The 21590-nt window shown below is 49.7% G+C and overlaps 3 protein-coding genes across 7 annotated transcripts; 2 read left to right on the forward strand and 1 right to left on the reverse strand.

The window, feature by feature from the left end:
* The first annotated feature begins 2441 nt into the window (after positions 1-2441).
* On the forward strand, positions 2442-7352 carry PIM2 (Pim-2 proto-oncogene, serine/threonine kinase). The gene is made up of 6 exons (XM_054566368.1): positions 2442-2677; positions 2811-2920; positions 3631-3681; positions 5203-5575; positions 6027-6203; positions 6302-7352. The coding sequence occupies exons 1-6, from the start codon at positions 2617-2619 to the stop codon at positions 6463-6465; spliced, it is 936 nt and encodes a 311-aa protein (XP_054422343.1). The 5' UTR covers positions 2442-2616; the 3' UTR covers positions 6466-7352.
* A 1283-nt stretch (positions 7353-8635) lies between these two features.
* Positions 8636-17239, forward strand: SLC35A2 (solute carrier family 35 member A2). The gene is made up of 5 exons (XM_054566457.1): positions 8636-8726; positions 10281-10463; positions 14044-14195; positions 15112-15848; positions 17174-17239. The coding sequence occupies exons 1-5, from the start codon at positions 8636-8638 to the stop codon at positions 17199-17201; spliced, it is 1191 nt and encodes a 396-aa protein (XP_054422432.1). The 3' UTR covers positions 17202-17239.
* Positions 17240-17543: 304 nt separating this feature from the next.
* Positions 17544-21464, reverse strand: PQBP1 (polyglutamine binding protein 1). 5 transcript variants are annotated; one of them, XM_054566458.1, is made up of 7 exons: positions 21333-21464; positions 20833-20917; positions 19002-19113; positions 18666-18778; positions 18185-18469; positions 17893-17956; positions 17544-17732 (listed from the first exon to the last, which is right to left on the reverse strand). In XM_054566458.1, the coding sequence occupies exons 2-7, from the start codon at positions 20897-20899 to the stop codon at positions 17576-17578; spliced, it is 798 nt and encodes a 265-aa protein (XP_054422433.1). In that variant the 5' UTR covers positions 20900-20917; positions 21333-21464; the 3' UTR covers positions 17544-17575. The 5 variants fall into 5 exon arrangements, with proteins under 5 accessions (XP_054422433.1, XP_054422434.1, XP_054422437.1 ...); XM_054566459.1 differs by having other exon boundaries at positions 21225-21464; XM_054566462.1 differs by lacking the exon at positions 21333-21464 and adding an exon at positions 21114-21188.
* Positions 21465-21590: the final 126 nt, after the last annotated feature.

A 21590-nucleotide genomic window follows, 5' to 3' on the forward strand; every position in this document is an offset into this window, starting at 1 on the left:
TTTTTTTCATGTCCCCCCAGTTCTCTGACACTTCTGTGCCCAGACCTTCCTAGGGGTAAAGCCAAGACAGGTTTTGTCAAGTGTCTTTTGCTGTGCCTCAGTAATGGGGCCCCTGAGGAAGGATACGTGTCCATCTCTACAGGTGAGGACATGGCTGCCTGAGTAGCTGTCTGAGGGATGTCTGGAATCTACTGGTCAAGCATGTGTATTTTGGAGAATTGGTTTGAAACTTTCCTCAGCGTTTTCTTGCTGTGTGGCCTTGGTCAAAACATAGGCTCTCTGAGTTTCAAGTGGCTTGTGTTACAATGGGGGTGATTAATGCCTGCTACCTCAAACTCTCTCTGGTTGTGAGCAATGAGAGAGAATGCATATGGTCAACATGAGATGGCACAGGGCCTGGCACATTCTGAGAACTCAGTAGATATTTATTCTACTGTTGAAAATTATGCACCATTTGCCCCTACCTACCTCTTCTTGCCTCCAATTACCTTGGCCTCGACCTAGAATTTGCCCTTCCCCTGTCCCAAGCCCCCGACCGTGTCTTTCAAGGTAATTGAAAGTGTAGAGGGTTGCTTTCTAAGAAGCCCCTTGTGACTGCATCCACATTCTCCCATCTATGTACAAATGCTTTTACTCCTTCCCCAATAACTGTACTATCAGATTCCTGGGCAAGGGCTATGAAGCCTGTGTATCTCTAACATCTGCAATCCCACCAGGGCCTGGTAGGCTTACAGTAGACCCCTAATAAATAGATGCGTAAGGGTGAGTATGTATGTATTTGCTGTTTGGGTGTTGCCTGTATATATGTGACTAGTGAGTCCAAGTGTTTATGTGCATCTCACAAGAGCGTTTCTAGTTTGTGTGATGAGGGCTTGTTTCCAGGTGTGTCAGATGGTGACTGAGTGCGGGACTCTTATCTGTGACAGTTTGTGTCTGTTTCTGAGGCGAGTGCATGTGTGTGGGGGTCTGTCTGTGATAGCGCATCTGTGGTTTCTTTCTGATGGGGTGAATGTCCGTTTGTGTTCCTGTGATGGATTCTGGGTAGCTATTTCTGAACAGTGTCGGTGACAGTGCTGCATGCCTGCTGGTATATGTGTGTCTGTGACTGGGTCTGTCTGCGCCTGTTTGTGATACTGCCTATCTCTATGGCTCTGTCACATACATGTGTCTGCTTTAACAGCAGTGCATATGTGTCTCTTGAGCATCTATGTGGCTTCCTGTGACAGACTCTGGGACTCTTAAGTTCTGGGACAGCACAAGTCCTTTCTGTGATAGTGCACATATGATGGTGCCAGTTTCTTTGTGACAAGTTCTAGCAGTGTGTCTGAGAGGGACATTTCTGTGTCATGGTCAAATGGTAATATAGGTCTATGTGATTTCTCTGGAGTGCCTTTCTGTAACAGTTTGTGTCATTCTGGGACATGACTCTGGCAGCATGCCTGCCTGGCAGTGGACGTCACTCTTCATGACAATGCGTGACTGCATGTATGTCTAGGACAAGTTTACACAAATGTGGTATGTGTTTGTGTATATCCTGTGGTACTTCCGTGTGTGTCTCTTCCGAGTGATTGTCTTTCTGCGGCATGAGACCTATTTTTTCCAAATTTGTGACTAAAGGTATTTTACCACTTCTTCCAGCTCTTAGCCCCGTTTCATCTGGAAGCATACCCTGAAGCCACCACCACTCTGGCTTACTCCCACTCCTCAAGAACACCCCCCACCCCTTTCCAGATTCTAGACCTGCTAACTGGGCTCATGGCCAGGTCTACCTAGCTCTGTCTAGTTTAAAGACTACAAAAACATTCCACAGGCCGCCATCTCAGGGATGCTGTCTTTGACCAGCTTGTCCCCCCACCCTGGTCGTCAGGGGATTACCATCCCTGGCAGCTGAAAAGTATCTTCCAAGATCCCTGGCTTCAGATTCAGGGCGGAAGCCATCCGTGGCCTAGAAGGCCCTTGTCCTTGGTGAGGAGCACCTTCGGAGACTGGTCCTGGATAGCCACAAGGCCCAGATTCTTGGAAGCCAGACCTGGCGTTATCTCTGTGCTATCTCAAGGCAGCAGCAAACTAACTGCCTAGGAAAGGAGGGGGTGCAGTAATTTTTTTTATAAATGTATATCTATATATACACATACACACACATATAAAAACAACCCCGCGCAACAACCAAAACAAATGCAGTTGCGCCAAAGGGATTCCCAGAACCGGTTTCCTCTTCGCGCGCGCCCCCTCATTTGCATACAGGCCCCGCCCCCCACGGAGGAGCCGGGCTTGTATTTGCATAAGGGGGTACTTGAGACATTGCGGGTGGTATGCAAATAAGGACTGGTTCCGATTGGCTGGGGTACAGCAGGTGCCGCGTCCGGATTGATCAAAGCCAAGTGGGCGGGGCTGTCGCCCGGGGTGACTCTCTCCGGAGGCGCGTGCCCCGGCTCAGTAGCGTTGGGGCTGGAGCGCGCGGAGAATCTTAGCATTGCGCCGTTTGTGGGCGCTTCTGGGCCACCAGTTTCCCTGCCTTCCACCCTGGCGCCCCCAAGTCCTGGCTCCCCAGCCTCGCTGCCCCGGGCATCTACACCTTGCGGGCTCAGTGGGCTCAATCTGCGCAGCGCCTCCTCCATGTTGAGCAAGCCTCTTCAGGGGCTCGCGGTGGCCCCCGTGACCCCCACGCCGCCGCCAGGTGAGGGAGGCTTCCCTACCGCTAACAGGCCGGGCGGGCTGAAGCGGTGGAGGGCGGCACGGGGGGAGTGGGGAGGGGTCGCGGCGGGGCTCAGCATGGGGCTACCCTGACTTCCTCGCCTCCGCCTGCGTAGGAGGCAAGGATCGGGAAGCATTCGAGGCCGAGTACCGGCTTGGCCCCCTGCTGGGTAAGGGGGGCTTTGGCACTGTCTTCGCAGGACATCGCATCACAGACCGACTCCAGGTATCCGCCACGAGGGTCTGGGGAGGGTCAGGTGTGTGTGTGTGGCGGGGGCGGGAGGCCCGGGGCTGGGCTGCTGATTGGGAATGAACCCACAATGTGTGTGTGGTAAGGTCCTGAGAACCAGGACCCGGCTTGCTGAGGGCGTTCGAGCGCGCGCTCCCCCACCCCGCGCGCGCGCGCGCGCGCGCGCGTGTGTCTGTGTGTGTGGCGACTCAGGTGGGCGTGTGGGGGAGGGGCAGGGGTTTGGAAAGGCCAGGGAGTGAGACCGGCTGGTGATGGTGGGGGGTTCGTGATGACTTTAGACCCTGGGATTCCGGGGATGTGTGAATGTGTGTGAAGGTGGGGACGCAGAGCTGAGATTTGGGGGATTTTGGAGGCAAGGTGTCCAGTATGGAGTCTTGAGGAAAAAGACCCCGGGAACAGAGTCGGGGCGTCTTGGGGCTGGATGGGGAGATGGAGCGCTTGGGATGTGAAGAAATTCGGGACTCAGAACCTGGATTGCAGTCCTAAACCTGAGAAGGGAGAGCCCAGGGCTTAGGGCGGTGGGAGAGATGAACTTGGTCCTGGGGACTTGCGGGCTGGGGAGAAGCCTCAGCCCATTGGGGGTCGTGGTGTGGTGTGGTTGAGGCCACAAAGACTAAGGTGAAGCTCGGGATTGGGAGGGTTCTGGGGGTCATCTGCCGGCCCCCTCACCCAGCCTGCTTCTCCAGGTGGCCATCAAAGTGATCCCACGGAATCGCGTGCTAGGATGGTCCACACTGGTGAGTATCTTCGGCGCCCCTTCTGACCTGGTGGCGCCATGGCTGACGATGGGCTCACTCGCCCCCGTGCCTTTCGATGGCTAGTGTGCCTCCCTGGGCCCTGTAACTGGCGCGGAGATCACTCCTCCCAGCCTGTGTTTACTCCCCTGCAGTGACATCCACACCTCCACACAATTCTGACTCACCCTAGTTTCCCTAGGGCCCTAAAATCTCCCCTCCAACCCCTCTTTCTCGTCCTCCCCGCTTCAGGGGCTGCCCGCAGGGCATGCTGGTGGGGAAGGGGGGGGCAGAGGTCACTGGTTGCCATGGCGACGGTGGTTGCTTCTCTGCCGTTAGCGCGCTAACGGACGGCAGGGCGGGTCTGGGCCAGTTGTAAAGGCGGTAGCGCCCCCTGGCGGGAGCTGGGAAGACTGCGCCTGCGCAGTAGCGGGATTTTCATCACCGTGAGAAAACCTGTTTGCAGCTGTGCAAGTCAGTGGAGTGGCCAGGAGAGGGCCCCACCTCAGGCAGTAATGCTGCTTCTGCAAGTCGTGCCCACGTGGGGCTTCTAGAGTGAGACGGCTTTTGTGGCCAGTAACATTTATACTCTTTATTGAGCACCAACAGGTATGCTTCTGGCTTTACTTCATCATAAAAAGCTTATTTATTCCAAGTCCTAGTAATCATTTTTATACAACATGGTTCTAGATGCTTGGTGAGAGTAACAAAATATCGTGATAACATTGAGTCTTTATTTTGTATCTGTCCCTCTATAATTACTCACTTTCAGCTAGTTAACAAAAGTATATTGAGCACCTACTATGTGCCAGGCACAGTTCTAGGCACTTGGGAAAATATATTTATTGAGAATTCAGCTTGTAGTAGGTCCTTTTCTACTAATTGCTTTCACCTATTTAACACATATGTATTGAGCCCTACCCTGTTACCAGGCACTGTTCCAAGTTCTTTCATCTGTTTAACAATTATTGAGCATCTACTGCATATAAGGTGTACTGTTCTAAACTCTTTGGAGTTGCCAGTGAACAAAACATAAAATAGTCCATCATAGAGTCTTTTATTAAGAATCACTTTTATTCTTCACATATTTGCTGAGCTCCTATTATGTGCCAGATGTGCATGGGCTTTTTTTTTAAAGATCTTATTTATTTTTAGAGAGGGAGAGAAACAGTGTGTGGTTGCATTTTGCATGCCCCCTGCTGTGGACCTGGCCTGCAACCCAGGCATGTGCCCCACACTGGGAATCAAACCTGTGACCCTTTGGTTTGCAGGCCAGCACTCTCTATTGGGCCACACCAGCTAGGGCCAGATGTGCATGGGCTTTTTGACTTGAATCACTTTCCAAATGGCTATGTGAGTTTGAGTCCTTAAGATAAGGAAACTGAAGCCTAGGGAAGGAAGTTGTTTGCTCAAGGTCACATAGTCAGGAGGCCAAGGGGCTATGATTTAAGTTAGGTGAGAAGTCAGCCTCAGAGCTACTAACCTAATGTCTGTTCCCTTTTCTCACCCTGTTTCCCCCCACAGTCAGACTCTGTCACGTGCCCACTGGAAGTAGCACTGCTGTGGAAGGTGGGTGCAGGTGGTGGCCACCCTGGTGTGATCCGCTTGCTTGACTGGTTTGAGACACCAGAGGGATTCATGCTAGTCCTTGAGCGACCTTTGCCTGCCCAGGATCTCTTTGACTACATCACAGAACAGGGCCCGCTGGGTGAAGCCCGAAGCCGCTGCCTCTTTGCCCAGGTAGTGGCAGCCGTTCGACACTGCCATGCCCGTGGAGTTGTCCATCGTGACATCAAAGATGAGAACATCCTGATAGACCTCCGCCGAGTCTGTGTCAAACTCATTGATTTTGGTTCTGGCGCCCTCCTTCATGATGAACCCTACACTGACTTTGATGGTAAGACTTCCCTCAGTTTCAGTGGGGAGATTTTTTTTTTTTTTTTACCTTTTATCTTTATGGGCTCTTGACCTTTGCTGGGGTATCCTGTAACCCTTGATCTATATTGCACCTTTATACAGTTCCTGATTTTTAACATTGAGGGCTCTCATGCCTTGCCCTCTTTTAAAGTCCATCTTCCTCACAGTGCACCAACCTTGTTCTGGGTTCTTATTCTGGTGAGGGGATCCTGCTCCTGAGAGTTTTCTGGTGAGGGTAACCTACTACTATTTTTAAGTGCTTTTGTTCTGTGAGGGGACTCCGTCATCCTAAATGCTCTTATTCTGGTGATGAGACCCTGTGGTTATATTTAAAGAGTTCCTATTGTGGTGATAGGACCATACTTCCTGGGGAGGGTGGTGTGGGAGAAGGGTATTCTCAGAGAGTGGTCTAACCTCTGGCTTGTGTGCAGGGACAAGAGTGTACAGCCCCCCGGAGTGGATTTCTCGTAATCAGTACCATGCACTCCCGGCCACTGTCTGGTCACTGGGTATCCTTCTCTATGACATGGTGTGCGGGGACATTCCCTTCGAGAGGGACCAGGAGATTTTGGAGGCTGAGCTCCACTTCCCTGCCCATGTATCCCCAGGTGAGGCTCTCACTGGTCCTAGCCCAGTGGACTCCATATTTCCCAGGGAATGGTGCCCCCAACTAACTGCTAATTTCCTGTGTGTTTCTGACCTGCAGACTGTTGTGCCCTAATCCGCCGGTGCCTGGACCCCAAACCGTCTGCCCGTCCTTCACTGGAGGAAATCCTGCTGGATCCCTGGATGCAGACACCAGCCGAGGATGAACCCCCTAATGCCCCTAAAGGGGGCCCTACCCCTTTGGCCTGGTCCCTGCTACCCTAGTTGGGATAGCCATCCCATGGCCATGCCACAGGGATAGAAGGACATCTGTTGACCTGGTTTTACAGGTTATTAAAAATCCAGTGTTAACTAGGGTCAGAGATTGGGGATCTGGGGTCAGAAAACATAAGCCAAGTTTGCCCAGTCCCCATCCCAATCCTGATAAGGAGCCTTCCTCCCAGAATTTACGGTTTTTATTCTGGAGGGAGGACTTCCTTGCTTCTCGTTTTGCTAAGGATGTTTATTTGGTTGAAGTTAACTCCATTCTGAGCCCCAGTACTCTTATTCTGATGTGTTAAACCGTTACACTGGCACCTCCTGCCTGCTACCACCACACAAACTTAGTTCAAATGCTCTAACTTGGGCAAGGGTGCTTTCCTTTCAAAACCCTAGCATCTCTTATTTTAGTAAAGGGACTCTTTACTCTAGCCTAGGGTTCCATGTTAAGTCAAACTGCTTGCCTACCTCAGCCCAGGGTTGCTTATTCTGGGGGAGGTAATGCCCTATTGTTATCCCAGGGCTTTTTTTTTTTAATTTTGTTTGTTTTGTTTGTTTTTGGTGAAGGGACCCTACTCTGTTATTCCAAGTGCTCTTATTCTGGTGAGGAGAAACCCTACTTCCAAGATTTGGGAAGGAAAGGGAGATGGACACCACCAGAGTCCACTAGGATGGGGTGGATGGGTTTTAGTGGGGGGGGGGAATAAGTCTTGCTGTTTGTTATCCTGGGGCCTCCCCCTCCACCTTTTTTGGATTTTTGCTGCCTCCTTCTGAGCCAGGATTGTCCAGTTGCTGAAATGTAAATACTTGTGTATTGGGAGGAAGGGAGCTCCAACTGTGTCATCCTCTCCCTTTTCCACCTGCCTGGATTATTTAAAAAGCCATGTGTGGAAACCCACTATTTAATAAATGTAACAGAATCACAAATGACTGTCTCGTAGTTGCAATGAGGCATTTGTGGAGCATCTACAGCATGCTGAGCCAAGAGGGAAATGGACTGGATTTCACCTCTGGAGGCCTCAGTCTTGTGGTGTCATCCTAAAGATCTATGTATTCATTTAAGCAGGGCCACAAAGAAAAACTGTTGACAACACCCCCTTCCCAGCTGTTATGTAATGACCAGTATGTGCAGAAGGTCTCCGTTGGACATCGGCATTGAAGATGTTTGGGACACATCCCCAATTAAACATGGCTAGCTCAGGGGCAGGGAAAAATGCCCTTCCCCCAACCCTAAGCAGGAAGTCTCTTTTGCCAGGGAAGAGTAAAAGCCCTTTCAGGGCACTGGTGAGGGTGGGTCAGGGTTTGAGTGAAGACGGGAATCTTCCCAGCCCTTACTTGATTTCTAATAATCAGGGTGTAAGTCACCTGTTTTGCCTTCACCTTTTTGCCTTCTTAACTGCTCATCCTTCTCATCTCTCCTTAATTCTTGACTTACCTGCCCTATTCTATCTTGATTTCACCTGTCCATAACCACCTTAATTGTACCCTCTCTTGCCCTGCCTTCAAAAGCTAACCTGTAAGCTTCTCCCCTGCAGTCTTACCAGTCCACTTCTCAGTTTTTTTCCATCTCTTGGCTTACTTGTCCTCCCTTCTCAGTCTCAACTAAACTTTGCTGTGCTTTTTCACTTGTATATCCTAAACAGCCTGGATTTTATATGCTAGTTTACCTGTCTGACCCTCACCTGTCCCGCCTCGTCAGTCTTTTCCCACCCAAAAGCCCGCAGACTCTCCAGAGGGCGGGGTCTCGGTCTGGGAGGGCAAAGGAACTTCAGCCCAACCAGGAAAGACCTAGTTTTGATGCGGCAAGGGCGGTGCCATCAGGAGGCCGTCCCAATAAATAGTCGAGATAGAAGCCGGGCAACTGAACCAATGAGACGAAGAGACGGGATGGGCGGGTGATGCGGAAAGCGGGATCAATAAAAGGGGTGGACCTAGTAACGGGAATGGGCTGAAAGGCGGCGAGAGGCTGAGCCGGCCGCGCACCAGGTCTCCCTCACCCGATGGAATTGGGAAGTCTCGAGGCCTCTTGTTATAACTTCGCGTTCTGGAGAGGACTAGGAAAGCCACTGCTCTGGTCAGTCCTTCGTCCCACCTCACCGTGGCAGCCGGGAAGCGGAAGTGACGGACACGGAAGTGGCCTGCTGTTGCAGGAGGGACGGGCCAGGCAGATGCCAACATGGCAGCGGTTGGGTCTGGCGGTTCCACCGCGGCTGCAGGGCCAGGGGCGGTCTCCGCGGGGGCGTTGGAACCTGGTACCGTGAGTGCGGGTGAGACAGGCCGTGGACAAGCGATCGGCAGCAGTGCGGGGGTCAGGATCATTGGGGGCTGTCAGGAAGGTTCCTCATTGGAGCGAGAGGGAGCATCCCATATGGACCGACCTATGTGTGTGTGACAGGGGTGAGCAGGGGGGTGGGGGAGGAAAGACGGAACAGACTATTGTGAATGTGTGGGACGGGGTAGAGACCAATTTTGAGGATGGTGGGGAGGCTCCCTTCTGCACATGGGAAGTAGAGGCTATTTTGAGTCTAGAGGGATGCTTTCTTTTGGGGAGGCTAAGACCACTAAGACCATTCTCAGGGTGTGTGGGTTCCGTCCTTATGGAAGTGAGAGGCCATTCCGAGGGTGGGAGAGTTTCTCCTTATAGAAGGAAGAGGCCATTCTGAGGCTGGAAGAGTTCTTCCTTATAGAAGGGAGAGGCTATTCCTGAGGGTGGTGATTTCTTCCTTATAAAGAGATAGGGGCTATTGAGAGAGAGGGTGGGGCGGGTCCTTCCTTATGTGACATAGAGTCCATTTTGAGGATAGGGATGTCCTTCAATATACGGGGAGTAGACCGTGCTGGGGCAGTCCCTTCCTAATGGAGATAGAGTTTATTATATGTTGGAGTGTGAAGGTCCTTCTTTATATGACACAGAAAGAACGTTCTAAGGGTGCCAGGCCCTTCCTTATAGTCGGAATTGTTTATTGTGTGAAAAAAAACAAGGAATAATTCTTGGGCTGGAGGTAGGGGATGCGGCAGTTGGAGGACTAGACCATGTGGAGCATAGGGAAGTATTTGCTTATATCATTGAAGAAACCAGACCATTCTTGGGGTTCATTCCTTGGGATAGTGGGATTCATTTCTTATTTTATTAGATCATTTTGGGTCAGAAGGAATCAGTCCTCATAAGAGGGAGGGATTGGAGAGATCATTCTGACTGTGAGGGAATGAAATAATTTCTTAGATGGGAGAAAGACTTTCTTAGGGGGTGGGCATGCTTTATACAGCAGCCTCATTCCTTGGATTGGGGTAACATTCTTTACATGGGACAACCCGTCTTTAAGTAGAAGCAGCATTTCATATAACTCTTTAATTTGCTCATCTATAAAATGGGAATCCTTATAGTTCCTTTGGAGATCAGAGTGATATATGGGTCCACTGAGGTAATCCACATAAATCCCTTAGCCCAGTAATAGCCACACAGTAAGCACTCAATAAATGTTGAAAATGTAGTTGGTATCTTTTCTGGGGGAGGGTTGCTTCTTACTGAAGGAAAGGTGGCTGTTCAGGACCTGTCCCAGCCATTTCCTGACACTTCAGGAAAGATTCCAGGTATGGGCTGTGCCCACTTGTACCTTCCTGGCTCTTCTTCCTGTGACTAAAGCAGTGGAAGCAGAAGTAGTCAGACCTTTATTGGGTCAAGATGGGCAGGTAGAGGGAGGAGGGAAAAGTGGTGGCTAGGAGGATACTGGTTGAGAAAGGAAAGGGGAGGGTGGTAGTTTGGCTATGCCCCAAGCAGCTTCTGACCCCTTTTTCCCCCTTGCCCCTTCCATTCCCCACAGCTCACCGGCGCCTCAAATATATATCCCTGGCCGTGCTGGTGGTCCAGAATGCCTCCCTCATCCTCAGCATCCGCTATACCCGCACGCTGCCTGGGGACCGCTTCTTTGCCACTACTGCTGTGGTCATGGCCGAGGTGCTCAAAGGTCTCACCTGCCTGCTGCTGCTCTTCGCACAGAAGAGGGGTATGAGCCAGGGAGGGGGGCTGCACTGGAGCTGGCGGGTAGGATTCTGCGTGTGTGTGTGTGTGTGTGTGTTGTACACCTGAACCCCACATGGAGGGTTTGCTGGGGGAGTATTTCTGTGTCTGTGAAACTGCCTGGGAAGTGTGTAAGCTCAGGTAAGCTGCCTTGTTCCTACAGCTCTGAGTAGCTGCATCCACACTTTTATTCCCCAAACCCCCTGGGAGCTCGCCTGAGGAGACTTTACAAGTGAGACAGTCTGTGCCCATAAGTAGCAGGTGACCCTTACACGATGATTTATTTCTCTTTAACTTTTTATTATGGAGACTTTCAAACCCCAAACCCGAGAGAATAATAAAATAGTAAAGTCTCTATGTACCCATCACCCAGAGTCAGTTACTGTCAACATGGCCACTCTGCCATTAAACAGCAATCTTACCCCCTCCATCACCCTGTTATATTGAAGTGCAGTTACTTCTCACTTAACGTTAATAGGTTCAGGAACTTGAAGTGAAACAATGTATAACAAAACCAGTTTTACTGCACGTGAATGGATACAAATGAGCTAAGTTCCTAGGCATCTCATCAACAGTTACAACACAATGACATTGAACAAAACAATGTTACTTGGGGACCTGCCCTATGTTCCACATGCAATATTAGTTTGAAGTAAATCCTTCTTATTATCTTGAATATATATTTAAAAGTTAATAAAATAATTGAATATCCAGTCAATGTTCAAATATTCTAGTGATTTCTCAGCTGTCATAAACATTTTTAAAATTTTGTTTGAACCAGCCCTGGCTGGTGTGGCTCAGTGGATTGAGCACCAGTCTGTAAACCGAAAGGTCACTGGTTCAATTCCCAGTCAGGGCACATGCCTGGGTTGCAGGCCAGGTCCCCTGTTGGGGGTGTGCGAGAGGCAACCGATTGTTCCTCTCACAGGTTTCCCTCTCCTCCTCTTTCTAAAATTAAATAAAAAAATGAAGTCTTTAAAAATTTTTTTAAAAATAAAAAAAAATTTGCTTAAATCAAGTTTTTTTATGGAATTTATTGGGGTGACATTGGTTCATAAAATTATGTAGGTTTCAGGGGTACAATTCTCTATTTCATCGTCTGTACACTGTATTGTGTGTTCACCACCCCAAGTCATGTCTCTTTCCATCACCATTTATCCCCCCTTACTCTCTACTAACTCCCCCCATGCCCTTTCCTGCTGGCAATCACCACACTGTTGTCTGTTTAGGAGAGTGTTTGTTTGTTTGTTTGTTTTTGTTTTTTGCTTAATCACTTCACCTTTTTCACCCAGTCCCCCTACCCCTTCCCCTCTGAGAGCCGTTGGTTCTTTGTATCTATGAGTGTTTGGATCAAGTTTATATCAAGATCAGTGTTTTGTAATTAGTTAGTATCTTCTGGGTTTGTTAAACTCTAGGTTTCCGTCCAACTCTTCTTTCTCTCTGTAGTTAATTTGTTGAAGAAATCAGGTCATTTGTCTTGTAGACTTTGGGTAACCTGGATTTTGCTGGCTGCCTCCCCATAGTATCATTGAACATGTTCTTCTGTCCTCTGTCTTTTTTTTTTTTTTTTTTGTATTTCTTATAAGTTGGGTTTATCTGCTAGTTTAAACACTTCCCTGAAGGTCTTTAAAATGTTGCCCATTCTTTTCTCTCTATAAAGGCCTTGCATGTGGCTATGCCCTCGGAACTTACATTGAACAAGACTCTTACTGAATCATTAGCTCCAGGGCCCTGTGAGGCAGCTGTTCAGGGACCTACCTGCGCCTTCCTGATGGATTCTGAGAGACTTCCTAGTGAACCCTGCATGGCAGGCCCTGCTTTGGCTGTGGAGGTGGACGTGTTAGCAGTGCAGACATGCATCTTACTCTCATAGGACTCATAATTTTAGAAGAGGAGAAACAAGTAGCTATAGACTTAATCACAGGCTTTCAACACTTATCTGCAATCCTCCCACCACCCCCATTTTTCTCTTTCCTGATTTCATTTGTTAGTAAACTTGGCCTGACCTGATGTGAGGCTATTTATATTTGTATTGTTTATGTTTCTCATTTTGTGGGAATATGAATGTACTTGAATATGGTGTGTAGCCCATATATGTGGGGTATGTTATGTGAAATATATTTCATACAACATAACATGGTGTGTATATATACCATGTTACCTTCCTAACACCTGGAAAATTTTGAACACCCAAACACCTGGGCCCAGGACATTTGGGTAAGGGGTTAAATGTTGATAATTACTCCTGGGATTAATGCCATGAAAGTCAAGGACAGGGTATGTGAGCGAGCATCAGTAGTTCCTGTGATACTCTCATGCAGTGGTTGGGTTGTCCCTGAGGAGCGATGCTGAACTGCAAAAGAGAATGGGCTTTGCAAAGGCCTTATTATGTAGGGAAATGTTTTCATTTATTGGTTGGAGCAGGTCCCAACCAAACTTTCTGCCTAACATTGCAGAGGTCATGGTCAAAAAAATGACAGCACAGGTTGTGTGTATCCAAGAGATATATTCATTACTAGTATGTGCTGAAATACAACAAAAATTTAAAACACTGCAAATTTGCATTCATTATATTTATATAGTAAAATACATGATTTTTTAATTTATTTTCAGTTACAACATAGAAAGTATTAAAGAAACAAAAAGAATAACATTTTTCTTGTCAAATAATGGAAACATGGATATTGCTAAAAATACAATAAAAAATGTAATTAATCAAAATCTTCAATAGTTGGCTTTGCAAAACGTTTGTAACAGTCATCCCAAACAATATTGCTATAGTCAAGGCACAAATACTTCTCAGAACACTCACAACAGTATTTTGATAAGCGACCCATTTTGGATACATAAAACCTAACACAGGTTATAACCAAGCTGATGGCTTAAATGTTACGCCTTACCCTTAATCATGTACAAATGCGCAGCTAGTCATGACCTTGAACCTATGCACCCAATATATGTAATAATATTTAAGAAAAGAGTTTGTGTCTCATATCAGCTGAGACCTCCACAGGGTTAATGGTCAAGCCTGTGTATTTCCATGTGGCAGGGACAACTGCTTGGTGTGTGTAGGACTGACAGGAAAGAGGCAGCCAAGTGAGAGATGGCCCCCGGCGGCAGCTTGTAGGCCAGTAAGGAGCTAGGTTAAGTCTACAAGTGGAGCCTAAAACTTACCCTATTTGGTAAACAGCCTCTACCTACACTCTTTGGGCTTCTGCTTCACAAGATTCTAGTTAAGGCCGATTGTACAAATGTGCGTTGAGCGCTTGCCCCAAATGGGGCTCTGCCAGTGGGCTCTAAGATGAGTAAGATATGACCTGTGAGTCTCAGACACAGTATGTCTAGTGTTAATGGACTTTAGTGTTTATTAGGCTGGATATCTCACAGGCCTACTGCCTACTGGAGATGTGCTTATACTGTAGGGAAATTGAGAGCACAGACTTTACCCCAGCCCTCAGGGAGTCTGAGTGTGGTGGGGAGACACAGGACCAGGCCCAGTCCCAGCCCTCAGAGGATTCCTGTCTTTGGTAGTCAGTGCTAAAAAGGGCTCTCCTCCACCCACCAAGGTAACGTGAAGCACCTGGTCCTTTTCCTCCACGAGGCTGTCTTGGTGCAATATGTGGACACATTCAAGCTCGCAGTGCCCTCCCTCATCTACACCTTGCAGAATAACCTCCAGTATGTTGCCATCTCCAACCTGCCAGCTGCCACTTTCCAGGTGAGCCCCAAGCTCAGCATGGCCCCAGAGGAACTGGCTGGGGTGGGAGGCAGGGCTGCAGAGAGCAGGAGCTGTATTACCTTTGGGAACTTCTCTGACCTGTTTCCTCATCTGTGAGAAATGGGAATGGAAATGGGCATAGCTACTCACTGGGATGCTGAGATGATTAAAAGATACAACACCAGGGAAGAGCCCCTGGGTGGCAAAAGATGAGCTTTAGGCTATTTGCAGGCAGCCTTTTGAAATGGTTCCAGAGCCTGGATTCTGGGGCCAGGCTATCTGGGTTCAAATCCCAGCCCTGCTATTTTCCAGCTGTGTGATGGGTAATATTGGGCAAGTCACTTAACCTCCCTGTTCCTTAGTTTTCTCATCTTTAAAGTAGACATTAAAATAGTGCGCACTTCATACATGAGGATTAAACAAAAGAATTCACATGATGGGCTTAGACCCCACACCCAGCACATAGTTTGCTGATATTGTGTGGCTGACTCATTTGTATCAACAGATATCGACCAAGACCTCCCTCATCATGATGTTTACTACTCATTCATTACCTACTGTGTGAGGTGTTTGACATACACCAGCCATATTTTACAGCAGATGATGTCAGGGCTCAGACACGGCAAGTGCTTTCTCCCTCATCACACAGCCAGGAAATGGGGCTGGGATGTGGGCTTGGGTGTGGTCCAGGATTTCCTTGCACAGTCAACCTACTGCGTGCCATATGGGAGGTACCTCAGAGCTATTTAGCTACTTCTCAGTCAATGGCCAATGGCTAGAGATTTTTTTTTGCCGTTTTTATTGTCATCTACCCTACCCTGCCATTGTGCCTGGGGGCCCACAGTGGGTGCTGTCCTCCATGTGCACATGTTGGGGGTCAGCGACAGCCCTCAGCACCTTCCATATCCACTTGCAGGTGACATACCAGCTGAAGATCCTGACCACGGCCCTGTTCTCTGTGCTCATGCTGAACCGCAGCCTTTCCCGGCTACAATGGGCCTCCCTGCTGCTCCTCTTCATGGGTGTCGCCATTGTCCAGGCACAGCAAGCCGGTGGTGGGGGCCCACGACCACTGGATCAGAACCCTGGGGTGGGCCTAGCAGCTGTCGTGGCCTCCTGTCTCTCCTCGGGCTTCGCAGGTGTCTACTTTGAGAAGATCCTCAAAGGCAGCTCAGGCTCCGTGTGGCTGCGCAACCTGCAACTGGGCCTCTTCGGCACAACACTGGGCCTGGTGGGGCTCTGGTGGGCTGAGGGCACTGCAGTGGCCCACCGTGGCTTCTTTTTTGGGTACACGCCTGCTGTCTGGGGTGTGGTGCTCAACCAGGCCTTTGGCGGGCTACTGGTGGCTGTTGTTGTCAAGTACGCCGACAACATCCTTAAGGGCTTTGCCACCTCCCTGTCCATCGTGCTGTCCACTGTTGCCTCCATCCGCCTCTTTGGATTCCATGTGGACCCACTGTTTGCCCTTGGCGCTGGGCTGGTCATTGGCGCCGTCTACCTCTACAGCCTTCCCCGAGGTGCAGCCAAAGCCATAGCTTCCACTTCCACCTCTGCCTCCGGGCCCTGCACTCACCAGCAGCCTCCTGGGCAGCCACCACCACCGCAGCTACCTTCCCACCGTGGAGACCTCAGCACGGAGCCCTTTCTGCCAAAGTCAGTGCTGGTGAAGTGAGGGCTGGCAGCAGTGCGGGGAGACAGGGAGGGGGAGTGGGTGGAGGGTGTTGGGCATCTGCAGGACCCAAGTTGCCACTGGGGCCTGGCTCCTGTGGAGTTGGAAGTCTTTTCTGCTAGGTCATTGAGACTTCCGCAGGGGCGTGGGGCAGGGGCGTGGGGCTGGGCGGGCATTAACTGAAACCTTCCTTGTTTGCTGACCCCTGCCTCCCCCGGAGGGGTTTTTAGAGCCACTTCCTCTGCCTCAGTCTAACCACTTTGAGGACCAGGTTGGGGGGGGTATTGTCATTTAAGGCCTTTTGTCTGCCCTGCCCCCTTCACCCCCCTCAGCCAGAGGTGTCCTGCCTCATGCCTGGGAGAGTCCCTCCCAGAAATCCCTCCACCTTTGTAGGGACAAATTGGACAAAAATCCTACAGCTCTTTAGTAATGACTGATGACTGCCTACCTGTGGGGTTCCTTTTCCCACAGCTCTGGGACTTTCTCTCACAGCCACACTGGATCATGTTAGCAGCTCATTTTGTGGCCTTCAGGCAGCTTCCCTGAGACGGAGACCCCTGAAAATGGGCCTCTTGGGAGCACCCAGGGAGAGGAAGGGGCGAGAGCTGAGATTTTTGCATTAGCCCGGTTCAGAATCAAGGGACTATTTGGTTTTTAGTGATTTGGGGAATTATGTAATCAGGTAATTGATGATCCAGGGTGTGGGGGAAAAAGCAGGGAGGGAGGTCCGTGAAGTAGCTGAATCTCATTGAATCTAAGACACTGTAAGTTGCCAGATGCAGAGTTATTTTCTGAGACATCCTGAGAGGAAAAATAAAGCTGCCAACCACTCTTGCGACCCACTGGCTGAATAAGGCATCCTTACTTCCTTACTTCATGGTGGGGTGTCTTAAAAATGCTGAAATACGGAACCTGCCCCATGCACTCCTCAAAGCTTATTAACCCCTTAACTGTCTCCTTGGGTGGGGGGTGTGCGCGTGTGCATGGGAGACGCCTGGGCTGTCTTTGCTATGTGTAAATAGGGCCATTGGATTTTTATTTTTGATTAACTTGTTCCAATTTTTTTTTGTTTGTTTTCTAAGGAACTGTAATGAACAAATGTCAGGATACCTAATGCCAAATAAAGATGTTGTATTTATTTAGTCCATGTGTAGCTTTCTGATCTAGGGGACGTGCTCTCTACACGTGGGCTCTATTACTAACTCTAGGATTACCAGCCTCACTACTGTTGCCTCGCTTGCTCAGGATGCCTGCCTGCCAGCCCACCCCAGCTTTCTGTGTTTTTCTTTCCTCCCCATTTCCACCACAGGTTGCTCAGCAAGGTGAAGGGTTCGTAGCCGCTGGGATTGAAGACGCTGGCCTGGCCCCATTCTCCCTCTTGCCCTGGCCCAGCCAGGACCAAACTCTGATCAGTATTAGGGGTGGGAGGAGACAGACAAGGATCCCCCCCCGTCCCCACCTCCCCCATCCCCACCCCCACACGGGGCTGACATGACTAAACTCCCTGGTAAGGAGGGCCCACACAGGACCCACCTCAGCCTCCAGCCCCTGCTGCTCTAATGTCCCTATATTTCTTAGATGAGTTTTTGCAAATAAACTATTTTGCATCTTGCTGCCTTGGGTTGGAAAGCCTCAAAAATACAAAGGGAAAAAAGCACTCTGGCCTCGTGGGCATGATCCACTGAAGTTTTTATTAGAGACCCACTAGGGTTCAGTCCTGTTGCTTGGTTCGGGAGGCCTCGGCGTTGGCCCGTAGCACAGCCCCTGGAGATGGGTAGGGGCGCTGCTGGAAGAGGGGCCCAGCAGCTGTTGTGTCTGCGCCCGTCTTAGCCTCATTCCGCTTGGGAAGTCCTGTTGACCATGTGCCCCTGGGGGTTACAGAGGGTCAGAGAGTAGGATGTGGTAGCCCCCCACACAAACAAATAACTGATGAGTCAGTGAAAGAGACTAGTGAGGCATAAAGGAATGGTCACCAGTACAGGGAGTCCAGGAAAGAAAAGGGCTCATGGGCGGGGGGGTGTCACTTACCGCGGTGCATCTGAGTACGAGCTGGGGTCCATGGGGTCTAATTCTTCATCCTTCCGGCTTGCAGCTGTGGAAGATGGTGGCAGAGCAAGGTCTTCAATGGAGGCACATGAGACTCCTGATCACTGAGCTTCCCCGATCACAAGAAATGGAGCCCACAGGTGCCATGGCTGCAGCACCTTCTCCCACGCCCCAGATTCAGACACTTGCATGAAGGGAAGTGAGGACTTCTGTACACTGTGCCCCCCACTTGGTGCCTTGCTGCCTCACCCAGTCATGGCCCTGTTCAGCTTACCCTTTTTGCTCTTGGGGTAGGGAGCCAGCTCCTCCCGGCGATGGTGGCGCCGTTCTTTGCCCTCTTCTCTGTCCACCTTGTCATACCCACGGTCCCGGTCCCGATCCCTGTCTCGCTCTCTCTCCCTGTCCACCTTGTCATAACCGCGCTCTCGGTCTCTCTCTGACTTCTCATGGCCCCGGTCGGATTTCTCATGGCCCCGGTCAGATTTCTCATGGCTGCGGTCCGATTTCTCATGGTTCCGGTCCGGTTTCTCATGGCTCCGGTCCAACTTCTCCTCAGCATCTGGGGACATCAAAGCCTTGAAGTGACGTTCCTCTTCCTACCTCAGGACCCAATAGCCTTTGCCTCGGACAACCTCTCTTGCTTGGGGCTGGATACGCCTGTCTCATCTGCCGCTCCTGGATCCACGACCATTTACTGAGCCCTTTCCGAGAACTGCAAGAAGCACCTGAGGCACCCTTGGACCTGCCTTACTCACCTGTGTTACTGCTTCTGAGCTTCTTGGCAGATTTGGTAACGATGGAGTTGGAGTCATGTGGGGAGAGCCAGGACACGAGGTCTGTTTCCACATTCCAGTAGTAAGGGAGCCCGCTATGAGGCAGTGGGAGGGAGGGATTAGCAGCACAGATGCCCTCTCCTTGTAGCCTCAACTGCTCCCCAATCTCTGCCTGTACCCACCCCATATCAGGACTCCCCAGGGAGGACCCCATATCCCTTCTCTTGTGTCCCCCATTTCCCCAAGGCCAGGGAAAGCACAGGAAGGGCGAAGTTAGAAGTCAGCTCCCCCTCCCCACCCCAAGGTTCCCAGGCTTACCAAGAAGGGTCAAACACCTTGTACCAGCTTGGTGGCAGGCCCTCCAACCGGGTGGCCTCATAGTCCACGGGATCATCATCGTAGTCCTCAGCAATGATCTCTTCCTCCGGTTCTGCCAGGACGGGCAGAGAGCAGTAAGGATAGGAGATTCTCATCCTACACTTTGGGCTTGGAGAGTGCTCACATTCATGTGGACATGTGTGTGTGCCAGGTCTCAGTAGCCATGGCACATATTGCTCACATTTCAAGTCCTAGCATCTAAATAGTAAACTTATAAAAACATATACCTAAATCTGTCCTATTCTGGGTTCACATAAAATATACTGTTACCCAAACCTATCTGGTTTCAGAGTTTAGATAGGGATTTATCCATATTCACTCAGTTCCTGAATTCAGGGAGTATGTAATAGTACACTACAAAAATTTATTTCGATAAAATGAGTTGAAACAGCAAAAAGTCTATCTGAAAATATCCAAATCTATTCAGCTCCCAAGCTTGGCAAATAGGGGGTTTCTGACTCCTGTATTTTGAGTAGCAAGAATCTGGATAGCAAGGGATTTATCCAAACACTGCTCTGAATCCATTCAGTTCCTGAGGCCTGGTGCATACAGTTACCAGTTAATATCAATTAAAAAAGGTATATATTGTCAGCTCAGTACCAGGTTCTCAGTAGGCCTATAATTGATTTCAGCTGTGGATATAACTAACAATGAAATGTGTATGTCAGCAACAGCATGCCTGTCACATTGTAGGCCCAAAGGAGATGTCAGCTATAACCATCATTACTGTTATCAAGATATATACCATCAGAAAAAAAAAATTAGGTGCATAGGGCCTGGCACCTAATAGGTTTAACATAAATATCTATAACCATTACCAGTACTATTAACCACAAGACCTATGCCTGGCACACATTAAGCTTGTAATAAATGTCACTTATCAACAAGATGAAAACAAGATGCATTTTCCAGTACTTGGCACACTGTAGCCCAAAACAGATGCCTTTTGACAATAAGGTGTGAATATTAGCAGCAGCCAGCACAATAGGCCTCCATGATAGATCCTATCATTATTTTATACTGTTAACCATAATGTATGTCCAGGCACTTAGTATGACAAAAATACATATCAGCTCTTGATATGGTGAACGATAACATATATATCGCCAGCATCGTGCCTGGCACCACAATAGGTCTGAAAAATGTTATCTATCAGTATCGTAAAGAACGTAGTATCATCCCTAGCCAGTGTGGCTCAGCTGGCTGGGCATCGTCCTTCAAACCAAAAGGTTGCCTGTTGGAGCCTACCTAGGTTGCAGGCTCTGCGCTCTGCCCCTGTCAGGGCACTTTCAGAAGGCAGAAGGTAACCAATCGATGTTTCTCTCTCACATAGATGTTTCTCTCCCTCCCTTCCCCTTTCTCTAAAATAAAATACAAAATTTTAAAAGACAACAACATAGCATCAGCACCCTGCCACTGTCCTAGGCCGACAGGAGACTTGCAGTAGATGATAGTTAGCCTTACTATTAGATACTCTGTAATCACTTCTATGGATTGATGGATGGACTGAATCCAGCGTACAGTAGGCCCAAACAGGTATCAGCTGTCAATATTGAGGATGAAATGTCTTATCTCCCCTGGGTCCCCTCCCCCATCCCATTCTTGGCACCCAGTAAGAATGTGTGTCAGAAACCCATATGGTTAACTGTGGAATGCCCGCCACTCCACTGCTAGCTGCACAGTAGGCCCACACTCCCTACCAAGTGGCAGTATCAACAAAGTGCCTGTCAAGCCTGGCACGTGGTAGGCCCATCTGCTCTAGCTTTCTCACCAGGCTCCAGATGTTTGAGGATGCCTCTCTTGGCCAAGCGGGTCTGCAGTGCAACGGGCAGCGGCATAGCGAGTAGCAGACAGACCTAGGGACGGAAGGACAGACGGAAAACCAGCTCAGATGAAAATATGAATCTGAATCCTGTAACCAAGCGTCTCCCCCCAGCATGTGCTCATCTGGACCCTCACCTCCCGCACTTGCACCAGTAGCTGGGCAAACAAAAGCTGAGCTAAAAGGTAGTAAAAAAAATAGGTGGCAACATCACCAAAACTCTCACCAACCCTCCTCTCCAGGACAGGACCTCCAGAACCCAGTTCCTCTCCCAGGCCTAGGCTCCACCCACCGCTGAAGGGTTCGAACGGAGCTCCCCCACGCCCTAGAAATGGGCTCACCCAACGTCCTCCAAAGACGGCCAGGTGGGAGGAACCAAAGAGCTAGGATGGGGGTGCACAGTGTAGCACCCCCTCCAGTTCCAATAAATGCACTCCCCTCGACGTTACCAATAGAGTCACGCGGGTAGTGGAGAGCTGTCAGACTGGCCACCTCGCTGTCGCCGCCGCTAGAATCACCAGGAGCACAAGACACTTCCCCTCCAAGCCACAGAAAGAGTTCCCCTCTCCCCGAGACTTGAAATAACTGGGTGATGCTAAGGCTGCGAAAACAGATGACGTATCCAGGGTAGCCAATGAGACTGCACCATTGGCCTTACGTAAGACGCAACAACCTAACCGTGGCCATGGGATAGGTGGAAGCTCGAG

This window comes from Pteronotus mesoamericanus, unplaced genomic scaffold, assembly GCF_021234165.1.
Source record: "Pteronotus mesoamericanus isolate MK-2021 breed Mesoamerican mustached bat unplaced genomic scaffold, CSHL_Meso_final contig_173, whole genome shotgun sequence".
In the NCBI taxonomy this organism is placed as follows: domain Eukaryota; kingdom Metazoa; phylum Chordata; class Mammalia; order Chiroptera; family Mormoopidae; genus Pteronotus; species Pteronotus mesoamericanus.